The sequence below is a fragment of the Eretmochelys imbricata genome, chromosome 19 (genome assembly GCF_965152235.1).
Source record: "Eretmochelys imbricata isolate rEreImb1 chromosome 19, rEreImb1.hap1, whole genome shotgun sequence".
Lineage (NCBI taxonomy): Eukaryota > Metazoa > Chordata > Testudines > Cheloniidae > Eretmochelys > Eretmochelys imbricata.
Genome location: NC_135590.1, coordinates 9,083,848 through 9,103,537, shown reverse-complemented (window position 1 = coordinate 9,103,537; position 19,690 = coordinate 9,083,848). Strand labels below are relative to the sequence as shown.

Below are 19,690 nucleotides of genomic sequence, written 5' to 3'. Positions count from 1 at the left end.
TTCAGAGTAGGGAAGGAACCTTAACGGTACGTTTATGAAAAAGTTTCAAGAAATGGTATAGATCTCTTTGAAATATTGTAATTCTCTCCATCTCACAAGCAAACTGTCTCCAAATGTGTTTGTTGCATCTGGATAAAGTTTCATCTCAGTTCATGTCTAAAATATTTAATGACAGTTAATGGTGAGAAATTTTACCATGAATTTGTACGATGGCACCAAGTTTACTACTAAGAGAAGGATCTTCTGGTGCTGTCTCCCCTCCCTTTCTTCTCTCACCTGAGCACACCTACTGGATTGGGCCACATCGATAAGTTAGACAGCCAAATGCCTACCTTGCCCTGGTTCAGGCACTACACTGCGGCTTAGGCATCCTGATGCTTGGAGAGGAGCTGCAGTGCACATACTGAGAGAAGGAAACCATCAGTCGCCTAGGGAGCTTTCATTGGAAAAAAATTAGGTGCTGAGCAAGTTTAGGTACCTACAAGGTTGAGTGGCAGCTGAGCAGGGTCTTTGTGAATCCCAGTGGGACCTGATTCTGAGATTCAGGTGCCGAAAGTGACAGTTAGGTGTCTAAGTCCTAGAGTGAATCCAGTCCTCTGTTTATTTCCTGCGTCTGCTTATTCTCTATTTTTATTGCCTTTTATGTCATCTGTACTTCATCTCTGTGTCGTTAACGTGCTTGATAGTTTTTTCCTCTTGATGGTAATTTTGGCTGTAACATTTAGCTAGTTTTATTAATATTGTGCAGTTATATAAAAATTCATTACAAATAAGAGAAGGGAAGGAACACTTACCAGTGTGCAGCAAAAGGACGACAAAGGTCTACATGAAAGTTTTTGAGATCTTTAAATCTAATTGCTGCTTCAATATAAACAAAAAGTATCCACAGCGATACTGTTGGCAAACACACACCCCTCTCTACGGAGAAAAGAGGAATGCAAGCATCAGCAATACATTAAAGACAGCCAGTACTTTTAAGTTATTCTTTTAGAAGACTCAAATAAAAGGAAGTTAGTCAAGCCAGATGTAAATATGGAATTAAATAAAGACTAGCTCTTGCAAAACAAAAAACTAAAAAGATGTTTTAATTAAGATTTTAGCTCTAAAGCTCTGCTTTATCATCTAGACTCAAATGTTAGGTATCTCAGAAAAATAAAACAGAAAGACATATCTGATGAGATACCTTTGCCCAAACCCCTACAATATGGGTGAGCCCAAATGAGAAACACTGCAGAACTTTGGGGCCAGGTTATAGTTTATGATCTTCGTATCAAGGTTATTAAATTAGACTGAATACCCATTTAGGTACCTCTTAGTACCTGATGTAAATATGGCTAAAATAATACGTGTGAGCAAATTTGGTCGCTGAGAAGACATGAGTGGGTAAGCAGAACACTGGTTACCCAATAGACCAAGCTCCTTCCCCAAATGCAGGCAGCAGTCTCCTTGACACACATTTTAGACTGGCTGCGCATTTGGGAGCCCATGACGACTTTTTTCTGCGCTACTCTCACATTTTACTCTTTCATTAGTGCAATTAGGAGTCATACAAAGTGAGGGAGATAACTTTCCTTGGCCAGTAGAAAACAGAATTTGCCACTTGTAAATGTTATTAATCTGATATATAGCGATTATACTATAGGCCAATTTAAATTGTAATCTGTTACCTTAAATACGCTTTGTTCTTTGTCGACCATCCATATCATCCAGCAGTAGTTTACTACACAGCTTTCCATCTACATGGATGCAACTTTAGAGCATGGATTCTCAACCTGGAGGTCATGAACTTCCAGGGGAGTTGTCACCATCCTCCCTGCCCACAACTGCTAAATGGGAAGGGAGTTTCAGCTAGATTTCAACAGGGAAGAGCCACTACTTTAGGGTTATCCCGACATGCTGAATACAGCAATATTTGATGGACAGTCTGACTCAGCAATCACCAGTAAGAATTTGGATTTAACCACAGAACCGCTATTGACTTTGCAAGTGTTTTATGAATTAATTCCATGCAACTCTTGGAACATTTTACATGATCTCAATAGGGAAAGCTCACGCTATCCTTTAAGTTACTGCTTTAGGGTTCCCAAGTCTACTGGCAGAGGCAACCATCTTTCTGAAAAGGGACATCATTTGACGAGAAAAACTTTGGGCAATCATTTTAAATATTTTTTTTAAATCCTAGAGTTATTTTAGGATTGTTTAAAACACTATTAAAAATGGGCAGCAACTGGTTCTCAGTTTCTTCCACTGGGCTCCCACATGCTATTATTACAAATGATTAAAATTGTTGGCAAGATGCTGCCTCCACCAGTGGGCTGAGAAATGATCACTGCAGTGTTGCTAACTCTTGTGATTTTCTGACATCTTGTGCTATTTGATGTTTTTCTTAAAGCCCCAGCTTTTTGAGGTACTGTATGTGATTAGGTGAGAATCTCCACTTTCATTAAAAAAAGTTTCTAGCCCTCATGGTTGTAGAGAAAATTTTGAAAACTTTAGAGTGCACCCTAAAGGCTTAGAAGCCAAATAAACCCCCCCAAAATATATTTTTAAAATATTCAGAGGATTTTTAAACTAATCATGATTTTTTGCACTCTGACTCTTTTTTAAACGCTTGGAGTCAGCAACACTGTCCTTGCAATAAAAATAGTTATTGTGACAAGTGCTTTAACCTGCAAATATCCATGATGCTAGCTAAAGTAATCTTTTAAATAAAAAGGTACACAGCATGTTCTGGTAAGCATTTTATTTTTACCAGTGAAGGGGGGGGAAAGAAACAACATTTGCTTCATCGTTAATCTCTCAGTTAAACAGCTCTAATCCAAATAGCAAGAACAGTGCTAGTATTGTTTCACTAAACTCCAGTTTGTTTGTTTTTTATTAGTGCTCCAAATTTCTTGAGTTCAAACAGTTATGCAGCAAGGTCAGGCATTCAGAGCTAGTTTTTGCTGTTCTGGGGACTCCTCTAGATACACTTTTCAAGCCACTAGTTAAGGTGTCTTACTATTTACAAAAAAAAGTGCATACAAAGAAATCTCAAACACAAGTCACTGGGTTAAGGTTCTTTTGAAACTAAATTAATTCATTCCCATAAAAAAGGGACACAAAACAGATCTGTGAAACAAGTGGAAGGCACAACTCTAGCTGAAAAAATAAGTTTAATAAATCACAGAAACTATATTTCTGAACTTTGCAATGCAATGGTAAGATTTATATTTAATAAGTTGTAACTAAAAGAATGTTGACCTACCTGTGTGCCAGACATACTGTACCCATACATACGTGCTGGCAGCAAAAAATAGCCATTGTATTGGTATGAAGAGCAGACATATTATATTTGATGTGAATGCTACACAAACAAAAAATACTGAAAAGGCCTGAGAAAAGGGAAAAAAGAAAGCATCTTAATGGTTCAATTATAATCCAGAGAAAACTACTGCTTTATATGCTAAATATGAAGTACAGCGTAGATGACATCCGGGTTATTTCAACATTAAAAGGTTACTACTATTTATAACGTGGGACAGAGCAATCTGATTGGCTAATGAAGGTTCTAACTGATACATTTATGTGACAAACAGCACACAACTCAGAACCGTGTACGTCCTATCCACTCTGCCAGCAGGTCTTCAAACAAAATCAGTGTGTGTGAACACAGCTGCAGGTAGGACTTCAACTGTGCTGTTGACAGGCCTTGGCATTACTATATTATCCTCTTGATGTCAACAATGCCATTTTGTGATACCACACTTACAAAAAAGGATTAGGTATGTAAACGGATGAGAACATCCAGATTATATTAATGGGATAAAAATATATAAGGATATAAATCCTGATGCTTCAGCACATAAGCCAAATCACTGACAGCAGTTCTGAAAAAACTTTCCTTGTTTCCACTGCTAGATAGGACACTCGCCTAGATGGACCAATAGTCTAATATGGTATGATGCTTCCCAGATTCTGGAGCTCAGAATTGTGAGATCATTCCTATTCTGAGATGCTGGAGACACTTGGCTTTTGACTTCGTGCCTCATTACAGTTGAGGTGTGCAGTTATTTGACTACAACTGAAAGGCCAGCAAGATTTTGTTTCTCACATGAACCAGCAAAAACCCTTCTTAGCACTTTGGGAAATAAAAATGTTAAAGCCATTAAGTGATTTATAAATACCATATTATAATTTAAAGGAATATATTCTCTTCCCATGGGCATAACTGCCCCTTTAACAGGTGCTGTGGGCATTTAAAACGGTGAAATATACTCCTAAGGTTTTTGAGATAAAGATTAACCAGTGCTGAGTAACAATTTGCATTAAAAGAATAGTTTTCAGCTACTTTTAAAATATATAATCCTCAGTAAAAAAAAAGCCACCAACCTTTATAACTTTTGTTCACATAAAAACAAATTATACTTTATAATTATTTCCCTTACTTTCAACTATGAGTTAATATTAGTGGATGGCTATTATTTATTTTTAATAATTGTGATTAAAATCCTACATATTGTTATCCTTTTCCTGTTAGGGAAGGTCAAGTAAAGTAAAACGTGGATTTTGAGCCAATTTAACTTAAAGGGACAGTGTCAAGTTAGGAGCCATGACTGGGATTTCCCAGGGAGTTAGAGCCCAAATTTTATTGGAATTCATTAGAGCTGGGCACTTAACTCCCTAAGGCATCTTGTAAAACCCTAGCCCATATTTTTAAACACCACGTTCCTTACACATGTAAGGAACATCACAGATTATTTAAACACAGAATTTAGATTTCACTATTTATTTTCAATTTTTAAAGGGCTGCCAGATTCCTACAACAAAGGAATCAACTTGAGGCAATTGCAGCACAATTACAAGGCCTGCGACTTTTCAAGTAGGGGATAGGGAGGAGAGAGACAGACACACACACACACACACAGAAAGTACAAAACAAAAGACTAGCCACACATTCAATCTAAAGATCATTTTAACACAAAGCTAACTTTTAATCTACTACCAGGACCTAAAAGCTATTCCCAAAAGACTAAGCTTCTTAAAAGACAAGAGGATAACAACAGTTTATTTTTTTGATACTTACATGGCCCCCATTGCCATGGTACCGGAGGGCCTCACGATCTTTATAATGCATTTATAATCGCAACACCCCCGTGTGGTAGGAAAGCACTATTATTCCCATTGTACTGATGGGAACTGAGGCACAGAGAGGCTAAATGATTTGCCCAAGGCAAAATACAAAGTCTGTGGCAAAGAAGGAACTTGAACCCAGGTCTCTGAAGTCTTATGCTAGTGCCCTCCCAGCTAGACCACTGTTTCTCTCAAGAGCAATGATCAGTAAACACATGCTGAGTTGGTTGTATGAGGGTTCATGGAACTTTTCCATTGCTATGAGACCTAGAACTCCTCCACTGTTACAAGGTATTTGCTATCACAACCAGAAAAATCAGTTTTTTCTTTTATACTTACCAAACCCTGGTATCTGAACGAATCGTAAACGCTCCGGATGAAAAGCCAAAAGGGCCACAGATATTCAAATCTGAACTCCAGGACAAAGTCTGCCAGCAATACTAGTGCCCACACCACCAGGAATTTCAGGTACAGAAACGTACTGTAAAGAAAAAAGACAACTGATATTAATTTCAACACTTCTGGTGAAGAATGGGATGCCAACAAGAGAACATTGTTCTGACCAAAAGAAATGTACCATATGCTTTTTTCTTATAATGGTTTTCTTGTAATGAGATTGATCACCTATAACACAAAATAGAGGTTTGTTCAAACACAAGCTGGCCTGGGCTAATGGAATCTTTAAAATTACAAAAAATGCTTTTGAATTTTTGTTTTTACAAAGTGGTGGAAAAGGAAACTTTTATTGCTGTTGCAAAATGATTTAGGCCAACGTCTTTCTTTACCACTCTATCATTCTTTTTATAAAAGTGAAGTTCTGTAAGCAGTTGGTTATCATTCAAATGAATGTTGTCATGGCTGAAAGGCTCCACATTTTTTCTATTTCTCTCTCTCATATTTGCTTGCAAAGGACATGTAGCTTTCTGTGTTTTCCCCAAGAAAGTGCTGCAGAAGTTTGATCCTCTCTTTCTCTCATGTGTGCACACACAGTTACAATGTTAACAACTTAGAACTCACATGGCATCATACGAATTAAAGACAGGCAACCAATAAGGAATTCTGTTGCAATTTCAAACTGCCAAAGTATTGTTTTTCATAATACTCTTTAAAGTAAAGATGTCTATTTAAAAAATGGGAATATGGAGGCACAATCACACAGGCTTTGAAAGAGCCAGAAAAAGAAACCATATTTCCTGACTCTCAGTCCAACACTTTAACCACTGGACAATACAGGCCTCAAAATATTGAGACAAACACTGAGTGGTCTCTCAAGTGCTTATTTAGGTCATTCTTACAAGTGTTACCATATTAATTAATATGTTCTGCTACATCAATGAAGCTGGCAGAAGGAAAGGTGAAGAGTATCAGAGGCAATGAAAATCAGAGCTCCATTATCTTGCTTCATTACCTCAAAATTGACCTCTTACTGCATTATGTTAACTTGTATAATAAGTTGTTTGTATAAATATACATAAAATAAATAATTTTTTTAAACAGAGAGCTGCTCTACCATGATATCGTCAAGCAGTCACTTTCTCTGTATCACACTGTCAGGAAGCTCAATGGGACTTTGCCCTGGGATGTCTACTGAAAAACAGCCAAGAATTAACACATGCGATGTTGTGTAGGACTGTCTGTCTCAAGTTTCTGTACTGTGCATAGCCATTCATATTATCTGGGAAGTTACATAAGTCTTGATAAAAGATACAGAGAAGAAAGCTTCTGTGAAGAACAAATTTACACATAAGCAGTGGGTTACAAGCAACTGAATACCGGTTAGCCCTGAAGAGCTAGTGGTGGAAATTACTGAGCTTGTTGCCTATCAGGTAGATCACTTCATTCCATTTCATTAAAATTCAACAATGTTCTTATCTCAGGGTGATGAAGCAAATCATCACAGAAAGAGAAGCCGTTACTGCTTACCAAGTCTCTGAGAACTATTCTTTTCTAGAGCAAGGCACCACCTACAGGTTTCAGAGTAGCAGCCATGTTAGTTTGTATCCGCAAAAAAAAAAAAAAAAAAAAAAAAGAATACTTGTGGCACCTTAGAGACTAAAATTTATTTGAGCATAAGCTTTTGAGAGCTACAGCTCACTTCATCGGATGCATGTGTCCGATGAAGTGAGCTGTAGCTCACGAAAGTTTATGCTCAAATAAATTTGTTAGTCTCTAAGGTGCCACAAGTGCACCACCTACAATTTTTACTGGGCTAATTACTGAGCAATTGCCCATCTTTTTGCTATGTACATCAAAGATGATGATGCCCTGGAGAGCCTCTATTAGCAACTATTTTAAACAAGACAACCCTCCGTGCATCTCAGAAACCTACAACCTGTAACCATTTCAGCAATTCTTTAAATAGCAACGCTGAAGTTTCAAATGTATGCAGCCATGGAATGACTGTGGTGTGGAGGAAGAGTGGCACTTTCTTTTTAATCTACTAACAACAACAAAAATGCTAAAGTATTTTGGAAGTGATTATAGTGGTGTCAGTAGGAAATGCAAGCTTGCACACAGGTATACAGTAATCAGATTCCCACACCCATACACGCACACTTGTCTGTAAAGTGTCTAGTAGTCAGCTGGTACTATACAAAGAAATACATTATGTAATTCATCCCCTTTCATATGAATGAAGAGATGGATTCTCTGCACTATGAATGAGCGTGAAGATACTCCAGTAGTAAGTTAGTTAAGTTACAAGAGGAATATTCCCTTTGAACACCATGGGTGCATCTGAGTTAAAGCAGGGGTGGGCAAACTACAGCCCGTGGGCCACATCCAACCCATCAGACCTTTTAATCTGGCCCTCGAGCTCCATTGCCCTTCTCCGGCGCTCTCGCCGGGGAGCAGGGTTGGGGGCTTGCCCCGCTCCACCTGGCGCTCCCATGTGTTCAGGACCTGCGTGATGGGCGTGAGGGCACGCATGTTACTCCAGCTGCATAACCCAAACGCACCTCACACCCTGAAACATCCAAGTGTGGAAAGGGGGCTAATTTGGTTTAATTATTGTAATACATTGTTATGAAGGTATATTTATAATAGTAAGTAAGGTTTTATGTTTATTTCCACTAAAATGTATCTTTATTAAATATGTTTTATTTGAATATCTCTGAATTGTTAATTATGTGAGCATGTATGGCCTGCCATACAACGTCCATGTCCAGATGTGGCCCTCAGGCCAAAAAGTTTGCCCACTTCTGAGCTAAAGTGAAAGGTGTCAGGCATGGATAGGTACATTGTGCATTCCTGTGATGCATCATACAATTTATCTCTACAATTAGGTCAGATTCCAAGATTTAAGACTAGGAAAACACCATACTTCCTCCACCTTAATTTCTTGTAATGGTTGGGTTCATATGGTTAAATCAAATTACTATATGGGATGCGAAAGTGACATTTTTGAACCCTCATGGTCTTTTCTGTTTCACTCCATTGTCCTTGGAGAGCAGAGGAACTGTGGATATTCCCTTCTCACCTAATAGGTTATTAGATTACCTACTAAAGGCCCAGTTCTGCAACTCTTACTCACTGCGACTATTCCCATTCAAATGAATTAACAAGAGATTTATAAACAAGATATATAAGAAATCTAATAGGCAATGAGGTAAGAAGCTTCATGACCCGAAACATTGTCTACCCCTGGACTAAGTCAATTTGCAATGCAACTTTTTACTATAAAAACAATATTTTAAAAGCAATTTCAAAAACATTTTCCTGTATCTATGGTTGAAGTGTTTACACAACAGAATGAAAATATTTCCATACATTTTAAATACAACTATAAAATGACCCTAATAAAGTAATCAGAAATGCTAGGGCATTAACCTAGGAGATTAACATTTCTTAGGTGACTGCAGCATTGCTAATAGCGTTGCACTCAAATAATGCCCTCAGAGGATAGCAGAGCAGCAGCATGACTGTAAAAATCTCATAACTTCAACTTTTTTCTTTTAAAAAAGTGTCTGATAAGGTGGGTTTTGGCTGTACACTATGTTGTATTCTTTTGGGGTTAAATTCAGCCTTTGACATAGGACCTATACAAAGGCCCTCCATGACACGGAACCTCTGCAATACTCAGGTATGAGGGGAGACAGGTGTTGTGGTTTTGTAGTAGAACCTCTAAACTTTATGTGGCAGGGAAGCAGTTCTGAATACATCACTGGATTTGCACGTAAGCAGATCCAACAGCCAGGAACCCTCATGCAGATGCTATTATAGCTACTAGGCTGGAAAAAACAGCTGTGGAGGGCATGCACTGCACTTGGGGTTAGGCTGGGGGTGACCTGAATGTGCAGGGTGGACACAAGCGTAATTGCTCAGGTTAGGTGTGTTATTTGAGAATTCCATTCCTAGATACTTTAATGTTTCAGTCAAGAAAGAGAATGACATACAAAAATATCCTTTGCCAATCCAAATGTACCTGACTGCCCCATCATAGCACTGTTTGGGAAACAAAGACATTTGAAACAGTGCACACTTTTCAGCAGCTGAAGTCCATAATAATGGACATGTTCTCTAACAAATTAGTTTTGCCAAATGTAATGCAAATCTACTAATTATTTAGTGTCTCTGAGTTAAAACTCTTTCTGATGCAGAGCTTTGGACTACAGCCATTAAAACTCATTTAACTCTTGAAAGTCATGCTGACTTTCCCCATCTTTTTAAGAGGACCTCTTACAATGTAACATATACAATAAGGTTGCTCACACCAATATTAAAAAGTCTATTTTTTCAGATGTATATTGTTGTTCAAGGACTCAAGATAATTAAGAGCTTCATCAAATAAGACTGGAATGCAAAGGCGTTATTCTTTTAAAAAGGGGATGCTATACACTTGTATGGGCCTCAAGAAATACCTGCCTTTGAAAGCAGACGTATCATTGTACAATATATTCTAAATATGCATGACACACACACAATATACATTAGAGGCATACATGCACATTCTGATGATCCTACCTGGGGGTTAAAAAGAGTGACAGAAAACTAATCCTGTTTTTGACACTGGTGATTTCTTCCAGTTAGTAGGCCAGATGGTAGTGATCCTTAGGAGTAAAAAGAGAGTACCTGAACCCTTGCATGCCCTTGTTCCACCCAGATATGGTGTACCTATGTTTGCTATTCCTGACAAATTGTATTGTCTACTTAACAGTTTTTGTCACCCAAATCAGAGGGGCTAAGTAGACAAACAGTGCTCTCCCCATGCTGGTGTGCCCGTACGCTTTAAATGTCTCAAATAGCTATGGATGTACATGTAAAATTAAGCTCTGTTAGAAAAAAATATGCTATGACCTCTTGTTCTGGTAGGCGAATCACAATTTTGTTAGCTTTATGACAAAAATGCAAAAATAATATTCCATTATGGCGTTATTAACAATATTTCTCAATTGCTGCTTTCCTTTCCTTGGCTTTGTACTATTTCCCTCTACTGCCTTAACGTTTGTACTCTTCAAGCTCTGATATTTTCTGGACACTATTCTTCTTTACATTCTCTCACTGTTTTAGTCACTATCCCTACTGTGCCTCATCTCCAATATGCACATCCTGCAAGTCAAACAGCTGGTATTCCTTTGGTGTCTAGCATCAGCCATTTATTATCTATGACCCTCTCATATTCATTGATCTTTCTAAGCACATCCACACGTCTCTCCAATTTTGATAGCTGCTGTGTCAGTATCCTCGCTTACAGATATTTATCACATAGAAAAATGCTCTCTAACCTTAGACTCAAATGCATCACCCTGCACCCATTTTAATTCCCCAAGTTGTTTTTTCTCTTCTATATTAAGAACTCTCATGCTCAAGTTGGTTGTAGATAATTACCCTGCATTTTAGATATTCAATTTTCTGGTCTGTTACATCATACAAAAAGCTGAAATCAGTGATCTGCCCAAGAACTGACAAGAGCAGGGCTTTCCCTATAAAAGTGACATAGGGTCTAATTATACAATGGAAGGCCGGAGGGGGTAAAGACAAAAGATGGAAGTGTTGACCATAAAGGACCAGTGACTTGATCCAGTATAGCAAACCCAATAAAAAGGTTGATTACTAGTATACTCATACAGTGAACATGCAGTTTTACTCCAAACCCCACATTAATTGTCTCTCTCCCTTTAGCTTTTTGAAAGGTTAATTCTTCTGAATTTTTTCCTAAGTGCCGGAGCTGCTCCCTTATTTGCTCATTCTTCATTTTCTCCTGACTATTCTACACCACTGCATTGTGTGGGTGCTGCAAGGTAAAAAAATGTCCAAAATAATTGGTGAGAACTATATTACAATCTGCAGTGCACACAAAATCCAAAGCAATAGCAAGCTACACTGGTCCACTCTATTCCTGCATGATCTGTGAGTCCCCAAGGCGGCAAAGTGAATCTTACCAGAATTGATGGCATGTTTCATTTTGCAGTCTGACTCACACATCACAATGGACTGGAAGGCATCTTGAAACTGGCAAAATGCCAAATGCAGAGGTAGGCTTCAGAGAGGTGAAGTGCAGCACCTATGCAGAATTACTACAGAGATCACAGAGTCAGTCAGCAAGATCTCAAGCCTGTCTAGCCAAGTCTAGCCAAAATACTTTGCATAGTTAGAAAATATGAATGGAGATTCTCAGATGAAAAAGATGCTTTATATGTGCAAAGGTGATTTGGGGAGAGAAGGGATACAGAATGGGGAGGGACAAGATGCGTATAAGGAGAACAGCAGGTAAACAAGAATACAGGACAGAATACATACAAATGGCATGAAGTAAACAGAATGAGGCTAATATGGCAATGTGTAAGGAAAATGTTTTACAATACGGAAGAGAGATTTGAAGAATCCAGAGAGGGATCTGCCTTGGTACTAAATCAGTGCATCAGATGGAGAAAATCTGTGTATAAGAAGAATGAGAGTAAGGGAAGATGAAATGGAAAAGTTACATCTCTTTTACAGAAATTCTGGAAGCAAACGTTATACGATGGCTGAACTGGAGGCATGCATTCAGCAATGAGTATGATATTATTGGAAAAATAGACACACTCAGACCCACAAAATAACTTAGCTGAACATATCAAAGTACAGAACAGGTAAAAGTAAAGCAGGTAGAGGAACTGCAATGTGTGCAGAATGAGACACATATGCAGAGGGAAGCATTACCACCTGTAATATTGGGGATGACATAGTAGAACATTTAAATTTAAGCCCAATTGTATTTGAGATCTGGATTTAAGTTAAGGTCAAAAAACGTAGTCCTGTTGGCTTGTTACAGACCTCCAGGGCAGTTTGAGAAGGATGAGCAGGAAATGTTTTTCCTGTTAAAGGATGATTATTAAAAAGTGCCAGATTAAATCATCATTGGGAAGAATCTTTATGTATTAAAAAAAGCCTAAAATGAGACCATATTCCTTGAGTTAGAACGTACCATTTTTCCTTACAGTTTATTGAGCTGCCAGCATAGTCAAAGGCTTAACACTTGGACATAAGCCAAATTAGAAGTTAGGCAGAACACAGAATATAGTGAATATTTTATCAAAAAGTGATCATACCACCAAGAAAAGCAGCACAAAAGTATTGGACAATCAGAGGCACATATTGTCCCCTCTTCACATGTGGCGCTCTCACTACCCACTTGAAGATTTCAGACATATACACATCCTCCTAAACATTCCTGTGGCTGGCAGCCCAGGGAAATGCCTGTGATTGAGGGCAATATATGGTATTAAAAAAAGCCAACATTGAATGCATACAAAATGCTTTAGGGAAAGTTGTTTGGAATTCCACGATATATAAGGAAAGTCAGCTGAAGAGGAAGTTAAACCAGTTGTAGAGTACATTTGGAATTCATCTCAAATCTTAACCAGCTATAAAACTGGCATCAAGCGTCAACATGATTAAGTAGGGATATAATGAGCAGTATCAGCAACAAAGCTGAAAGATTTTAAACAGATCAAGAAAGAATGAGGCTTGGGAGGACTACTAAAAACCAAGAAACAGCAAGCTAAAAGAAAAAAAACTTGAGAGGTAAAAAGAGTTAGTGTCAAATTGCAATGAGTACTTTGATTAATAAAGAAGATTTTAATATATGTGCGGTACAAATGGTAAAAGACCTGATCCATTCAAGAAAGATTGTGAAATAGGGAATAGGTAATTAAAGAATGGAAATGCAGACTTTTGACTGTATTTCATAGAAAAATAAAAGAGCAAGTGCTTGTCTAGAAAGTTGACCGGAAGATTTAGGGGAACACAATATGCTTAAATTGTAGTGAAGTTCTTTTCAAATGTACAGTAAATCCTGCAATACAGCACAGAACTATCACATTTGCACATAGTATTGATGGAGTTTTAGCCTGTCCAGATTATCACAATACTTCAGAAGCAATGATCATTTTAAACTGTGAGATTGCACCACTGGCATCTGAAGCTTCCGTTGCAGTACACAAGCACAAAGCTGCCAGCAACTGTGCCAGCATACCATGCTACACAGCACTTAATCATGGCCCGAAGTAGCTTCAAATCAGACATGAAGAACCAGAGTAAATGGGGAAAAAAAGGAAAAGAAAGGACAGTAGAAAGGAAGAAGCAGGAGAGCAACTGCTGAAAATTGCAGAGAGGGGAAAAAAACAAGAGGAGACCAGCTCAAAGACTGAGAGTTTAATGGCCCTTTCTTGAAGGCCTGAGGCATAAATAGCTGATTTAATGTATGGAATGAACAATAGAAAAAGCACTGTATGTAGTACAGTTACATATCGCTAATTCCATATTTTAAAGGCCTTAAACATTTAAACTAATTAGTTAAGTAAAAGAATATTGCACAAGTGTTAGTGCGCAAATATAGTATTCAGTCAATGAGACAGAAGTTCACATTTTCACATGTAAATTACGATTAGACAATTCTGAGGGTCTGTTCTACAAGGTATTTATGCAGAAATAAATTCCTTTTCTGTTGCCGAAAATATATTGATCGTGGGGCTCCACAACATCCGTAAAACTGAGAAACAGTCACTGCAGAGAGATGAGAGAATCACCAAATTTTATTTGTTCCAACTGTCTAGCATGTACTCACTAAACTATACAGCTTCCAATGAGTACCTTAAACTACCTGAAATTTAGGTACGTATAAGTACTAACCACCATGTCCTCTTCAGAAATTTGGAAAGATAAATAGTATAATTTCATGTTAAATTTTTAACAAAAATTCAAATGCATTCCAGATTAAATTTCATATTGAAATCTAATACCTGTCTGAGTGTTATCAGAAAGGTTGGGTTTATCTGAATATCTTTATAAAAACAAACATAGGGACCATTGTACCCATCTCCTCAAAACTATCTTACAGTCCTTTCCATTTGACCATTACTTAATTTTAGTTTTCTCTTCTCCAATTTCATCCCAGATATTTAACAATTAGATATTATTATTAGTGTTCAGCCACCAAATCCAAGAATAACCATAGGCTATCATTGTTTGTTTTTGGTAATGTCTAGCACCAAGGGATCCTGACCCTGGTTGGGAGCCTTCAGATGCCACTGGTATAATAAATTAAAATATTAATAGTAGTGTAAGGCACATTCCAAACAACCAAGACGACAGAATCCTGTCTCAAAGAACTCAGTCTACCAGATACAGACAGTGGTTAGTGGAAGGGGAAAAAAAAATAGAGATTCTTAATAAAAGTCAACTAGATTCTGCATAGGCAGCAGAGCAGAAGTGTCTTTAAGGGGAACTTAAGTGTGAACACAGTAAGGGGTCTTGCCAATGAGCTCAGAGAGGTTAAACCATGAACAGGAGCCAAATGGAGAAATATTTGTAGTATGCAACAATTGCTAAATTCATTAATAATTTTGCAAAATCTTGGGTTGCTGAAATGGTGTAGACATAGTCATACATAGATTAAAAGCAACAATTTGCCTTTTGAACAAGAATGGCCCCTCTTCTTCCTTTGTGTGAGTATGTTCTCTTTGCATACAAGGGTAAACTTCACTTTACCAAAATCGCTGCTTTGAGCACTTAGGTGAGCAGGAGTCTTATAAATGACACTTGGTTGCTGTACAAAATCGAGGAGACAACATTGCGTCATGGAGGTTTTTTGTTTTTAATAGAGTCAGGATGTATTCAATGGTCTGTTTGTTTCACTTATCAGCTTTGGGGGCTCCATTTCACCAAACACAAAACCTATTAAGAAAAGGAGTACTTGTGGCACCTTAGAGACTAACAAATGCATGCATGCATCCGATGAAGTGAGCTGTAGCTCACAAAAGCTTATGCTCAAATAAATTTGTTAGTCTCCAAGGTGCCACAAGTCCTCCTTTTCTTCTTGCGGATACAGACTAACACGGCTGCTACTCTAAAACCTATTAAGTTAACATCCGGATATTATAAAATGATTATTGCCATTTTTTAGGCGGGTCACAGATACTGCTTACCAATCTTGAAAGTTAAAGAACTCTGTCAAGTCACATCAGAGACTACTTACATAATATCAGGATATACTGAACTATGAGTGAAAATGGTAAGAGGGAAGGGAGACAAGAGAAGGGATGAGGAAAAAGGAAAGAACATTCCATATAAAGCACTTCTTGCTGATTAGGTTACCAAAGCAGCAAATCCTCCATACTAGCTTAGCCTACTATTCTTCCTGGAATAGTACTTTGAAGCTGTCTGAATTTTCAGAACAGAAGATATCAATATGAAATGAAAACACTAAGTGTAAAACAAAGAATTCCACGAGAAACAATTATTACAAGAAATGTGATGCTCTGTATTGGAGATACACCTACAGCTAGCATAGTTGTGTATGATTCTTTTAAAAAAGCAACCACCCACCCAATATTCCATCCCACCTCCCTGCCCCCCAAATCTGTTCCGATGTAAGAGAAGGTATATAATGTTGATTCTCTGTTTAAAAGCAACTGATCGTAGGATTCTAGAAGGGTCTACCTATATATAAACTATTTTCCAATTGACGGTGCTCCCTAAATATTATCTATAAACAGAAGATGAAATTACTTTGTAACTTCCAAATGGTATTTTGCTCAAGAATAGACACTCTGAAACAATTAATAAAGTATTTTGTTATTCTACTACATTTAACATTGTCCTTAGATTTTCAGTCAATTTGACCTCAACAAGAGACTAAACAGAGAATGGATCAAAAGAATCCAATGAAGTAAGCAGTAACAAATCTATATTTTTCTGAAAAATTTGTTTAAGAAATTCTTAAACTAGCAAACAAGTGCCAGTATATTATTTGTAAATAAGATTGATAGATAAGGGATTTCAGATATCAGCCAAATATAGAAATACAAAGGAACCCTTTTATAGTGACGCTATTTCTCACAGAACAACTTTCTTTTAAGCAGAGGGTCACTATAACCAGAATAATCACAATTTGCATACTGAAGTGAAGCAAAACTCTGTGGGAATTTCATGATATCAGAGTTCACTTTGAATTGGTTCCCTTTTGTAAAGCTAATGTTGATATTATGCACATTTGCTCAGATCTTCAACCTACTGCACATACAGACCTCAACTGAACTATAAATAGAAATGAGATATTATCACAGCTCATGATTTTCAACAATAAGTGTTTCAAGACGATCATTTTCTCTCTTAGTCAAGAATTGTATAATTGCTGTGTACCTGAATTTGACATCCCTCTCTCACTAGCTCAAAAATGTTGTTTTCTCCTAATTGTTTAGGGCTTTAGTTGACAGTGTCTTGTCCACTTAAGGAAGCTACCAAGTTTAATACGCAAATAAAGTATAACTTAAATTAACTGTTCTCTTTAAAATACTCTTAAGATTAAAACATGTTTTTACAAAACAGCTGTTCAAAAAACCATAGAACGTTTTTTTGATGTGCATCATATATGGAACACGTCAGTTCCATGCAGTTATTTCACACCACATAAGAGTCAGGTGCCTTTTGCTATCTAAGTAGTACAGATATTCTTGTAATTTCCATCTTTACAAATGAATTATTATTTAAAGTTAAAGTTTAAAATAAAACTAGTGCTATTTATTTAACAAGTCAAGACTCATGCCATTATATGGAATGCAAGCATATTCAGAACTGTTCTTGACCAAATTATCTACCTTTATTTGTCTAGCAAGTCTTGTTTCTTAGAGTTTCTCACTGTTTCAGCTCCACAGCCAGAAGTTCTAACGTGGACAAGGTGCTGGCAGCTGCTGGCATTTTTTACCACCAAGTCATCTAGATTTACTCTGAGCAGTAATGACATATGACTTCATATGAAAAACGTTCCAATCTTTTCTACTAGTGGTGCAGCTCCACAATTTTAATAAAAATGTTAATAAAAAAGTTCTGTGCAGACACAGCTCTTTAGTATATTAGGATTATGACAAAGGAGGGCAAATACACCCTTATCAGGGAAGAAGGGGGAAGTATCATATGCAAAAAATACCTCCTGACAATCCCCTCACCCTCAAAAGAGAGTGTCCATCAGTCACTCCCAAGCACCAAAATATCTAATACTCTAACCGAATTCTATGGTCATTCAGTTTTTGCCCAAATATATTGGTAGTACTTGACTCTACCTCAAGGGGAAACCCATTCTACCTATTCACCATTCTCTCTGTAAAAATCATATTTCTAGCACACACACACACACACACACACACTAATGAACACAAGCCAAAATATTACTGTTTACAGTAAAGCACCGTCAACAGGTCTCTCGATCTGAGATTTTCTTACTCTAGTTTTAATGTATGACTCATGTTTATCACCAAAAAACTCTACAAGTTTAAAAGGGACACATGAACTTGTAATCTAGTAAAAAAATTTTAAAATGAGTTAAGTCAGTTTCATGGACTGCACCTGAGGCTGCTACCATTTTTTTTTTATTTACCCAATCATACCTTCTTATATTTTAAAAATGTCCATCTCCTCTGTTGTTAAAAAATCCCCACACAAACAGGAGAAACAGTGAAACTGACTATAAAAGCTTGTCAAAAGCACAAAATAAATAAACTGAAAAAGAAACAAGTATTCCTCTCATCTTTTTCAGGTACACTAAACTTAGATGTTTCTTATAAGATTTTATATAGAATTATGTTTTTAAATTGACAGTCCCTTTAAAGAAAACAATTTGCACTAATTCTGATTAAAGTAAGCCAATTTACTCTTCAAAATGCTTCTTTATAAGTCCTATAAACTTCTCTGAGTATAAGATCATCATAATAAGTGATATGTCAATTTCACTTCTTTCTAGCAGAGGTTTTATACCCTACAGAAAAACAATAACTCCTTAACCTTGCTAACATGTTAGATGCTGCCGTCCGTCAAAACTTTGCATCCACAATGCCACTCATGCAAATTCATGCTGTCAAACCGCTATGGAAAGTTATCTACAACATTACACCTCTTGAAGTCACATTATTCTGCTCTGTTTGAGGTATGTGGACAACTCTACCCAATTGTCAGTTTTGAACCGGACAGCCCCCCGAAATATGCACATTATACTAAACCCCTCACTACACCATGTAATGCAGGTGTTCTCAAACTGGGGGGCAGGACCCCTCAGGGGATCATGAAGTTATTACATGGGGTGTTGCGAACTGTCAGCCTCCACTCCAAACCCCGCTTTGCCTCCAGCATTTATAATGGTGTTAAATATATAAAAATGTGTTTAATTTATAAGGGGGAGTCACACTCAGAGGCTTGCTATGTGAAAGGGTTCACCAGTACAAAAGTTTGAGAACCACAGATGTAATGGTCCAGAAGGATAAATGTGGGGGAAAGGAGTGCAAAAACTCTGAACAAATCCCCTTCCCCAAGTTGCTTCCTTCAATTAGCACCAACAGGACCCTAGCCAGCAGCTCCCACCCACCGCAATCACCCTCACCCCGGTTTATATAAAAAGGATAGGGTGGGGGAAAACCACTACATAGAAACAAAACAGCGTCCCAACTAAGTCTGTAAAAAGGACAGGGGGAGGGTAAAGGTCTCGGGCAGTTGTTGAGGAAGGGAAAGGGGGTCAGGCCCTGAGCAGGAAGACGAGGCAATGCGAGGGGAAGGGAACGTCTGAGAGGAGGCACTGGGGGTGCTCTAAGAAGGGTCTATGTGTGGGGGTGGGGGGGAGTTATGAGAGGCAAGGGGACAATTGAATAGAGAGTGGGGTCCTGAAGGGAGGAGTGTGGCTCTGAGAGGAGACAATGTGTGAAGGAGGTGGGCATGAGGAGACAATGTGCATGTGTGGGAGCTGGGAGGAGGCTAAGTATGGGAACCCCTGCAGGGAGGTGATGGGGGAGGGCTGTGAGAAGGGAGGGGGGCGCAGCCCTGAAGAGAGGCAATGGGGGAGGGCTGGGAGAAGATGGGGGGAGAGAAGAAGTATGGGAGCCCCTGAAAGGAGGCGGGGGGGGGCTAAAGAGAGACGATGGGGGAGGGCTGGGAGGAGGCAGTAGGGGGGAGAGGAAGTATGGGAGCTCCTGAAAGGAGGCGAGGGAGGCCTGGAGGGAGATGATAGGGGAGGGCTGGGAGAAGGAGGGCAGGGCTGAAGGGAGACGATGGGGAAGGGCTGGGAGGAGGCGGGGGGGCTGAAGGGAGAGGATGGGGGAGGGCTAGGAGGAGGCAG

At 38.3% G+C, this 19,690-nt stretch overlaps 1 protein-coding gene across 1 annotated transcript in view; it reads right to left on the bottom strand.

Annotated features, from left to right (window-relative positions):
- MACO1 (macoilin 1) overlaps positions 1–19,690 on the bottom strand; it is a 50,061-nt gene that overhangs the window by 28,223 nt on the left and 2,148 nt on the right. The window contains exons 2-4 of the mRNA XM_077837912.1: positions 5,452–5,593; positions 3,248–3,374; positions 795–918 (exon numbers count right to left, since the gene is read on the bottom strand). Of these exons, the coding sequence (XP_077694038.1) occupies positions 795–918; positions 3,248–3,374; positions 5,452–5,593 (393 nt within the window). The remainder of the gene's footprint in view (positions 1–794; positions 919–3,247; positions 3,375–5,451; positions 5,594–19,690) is intronic.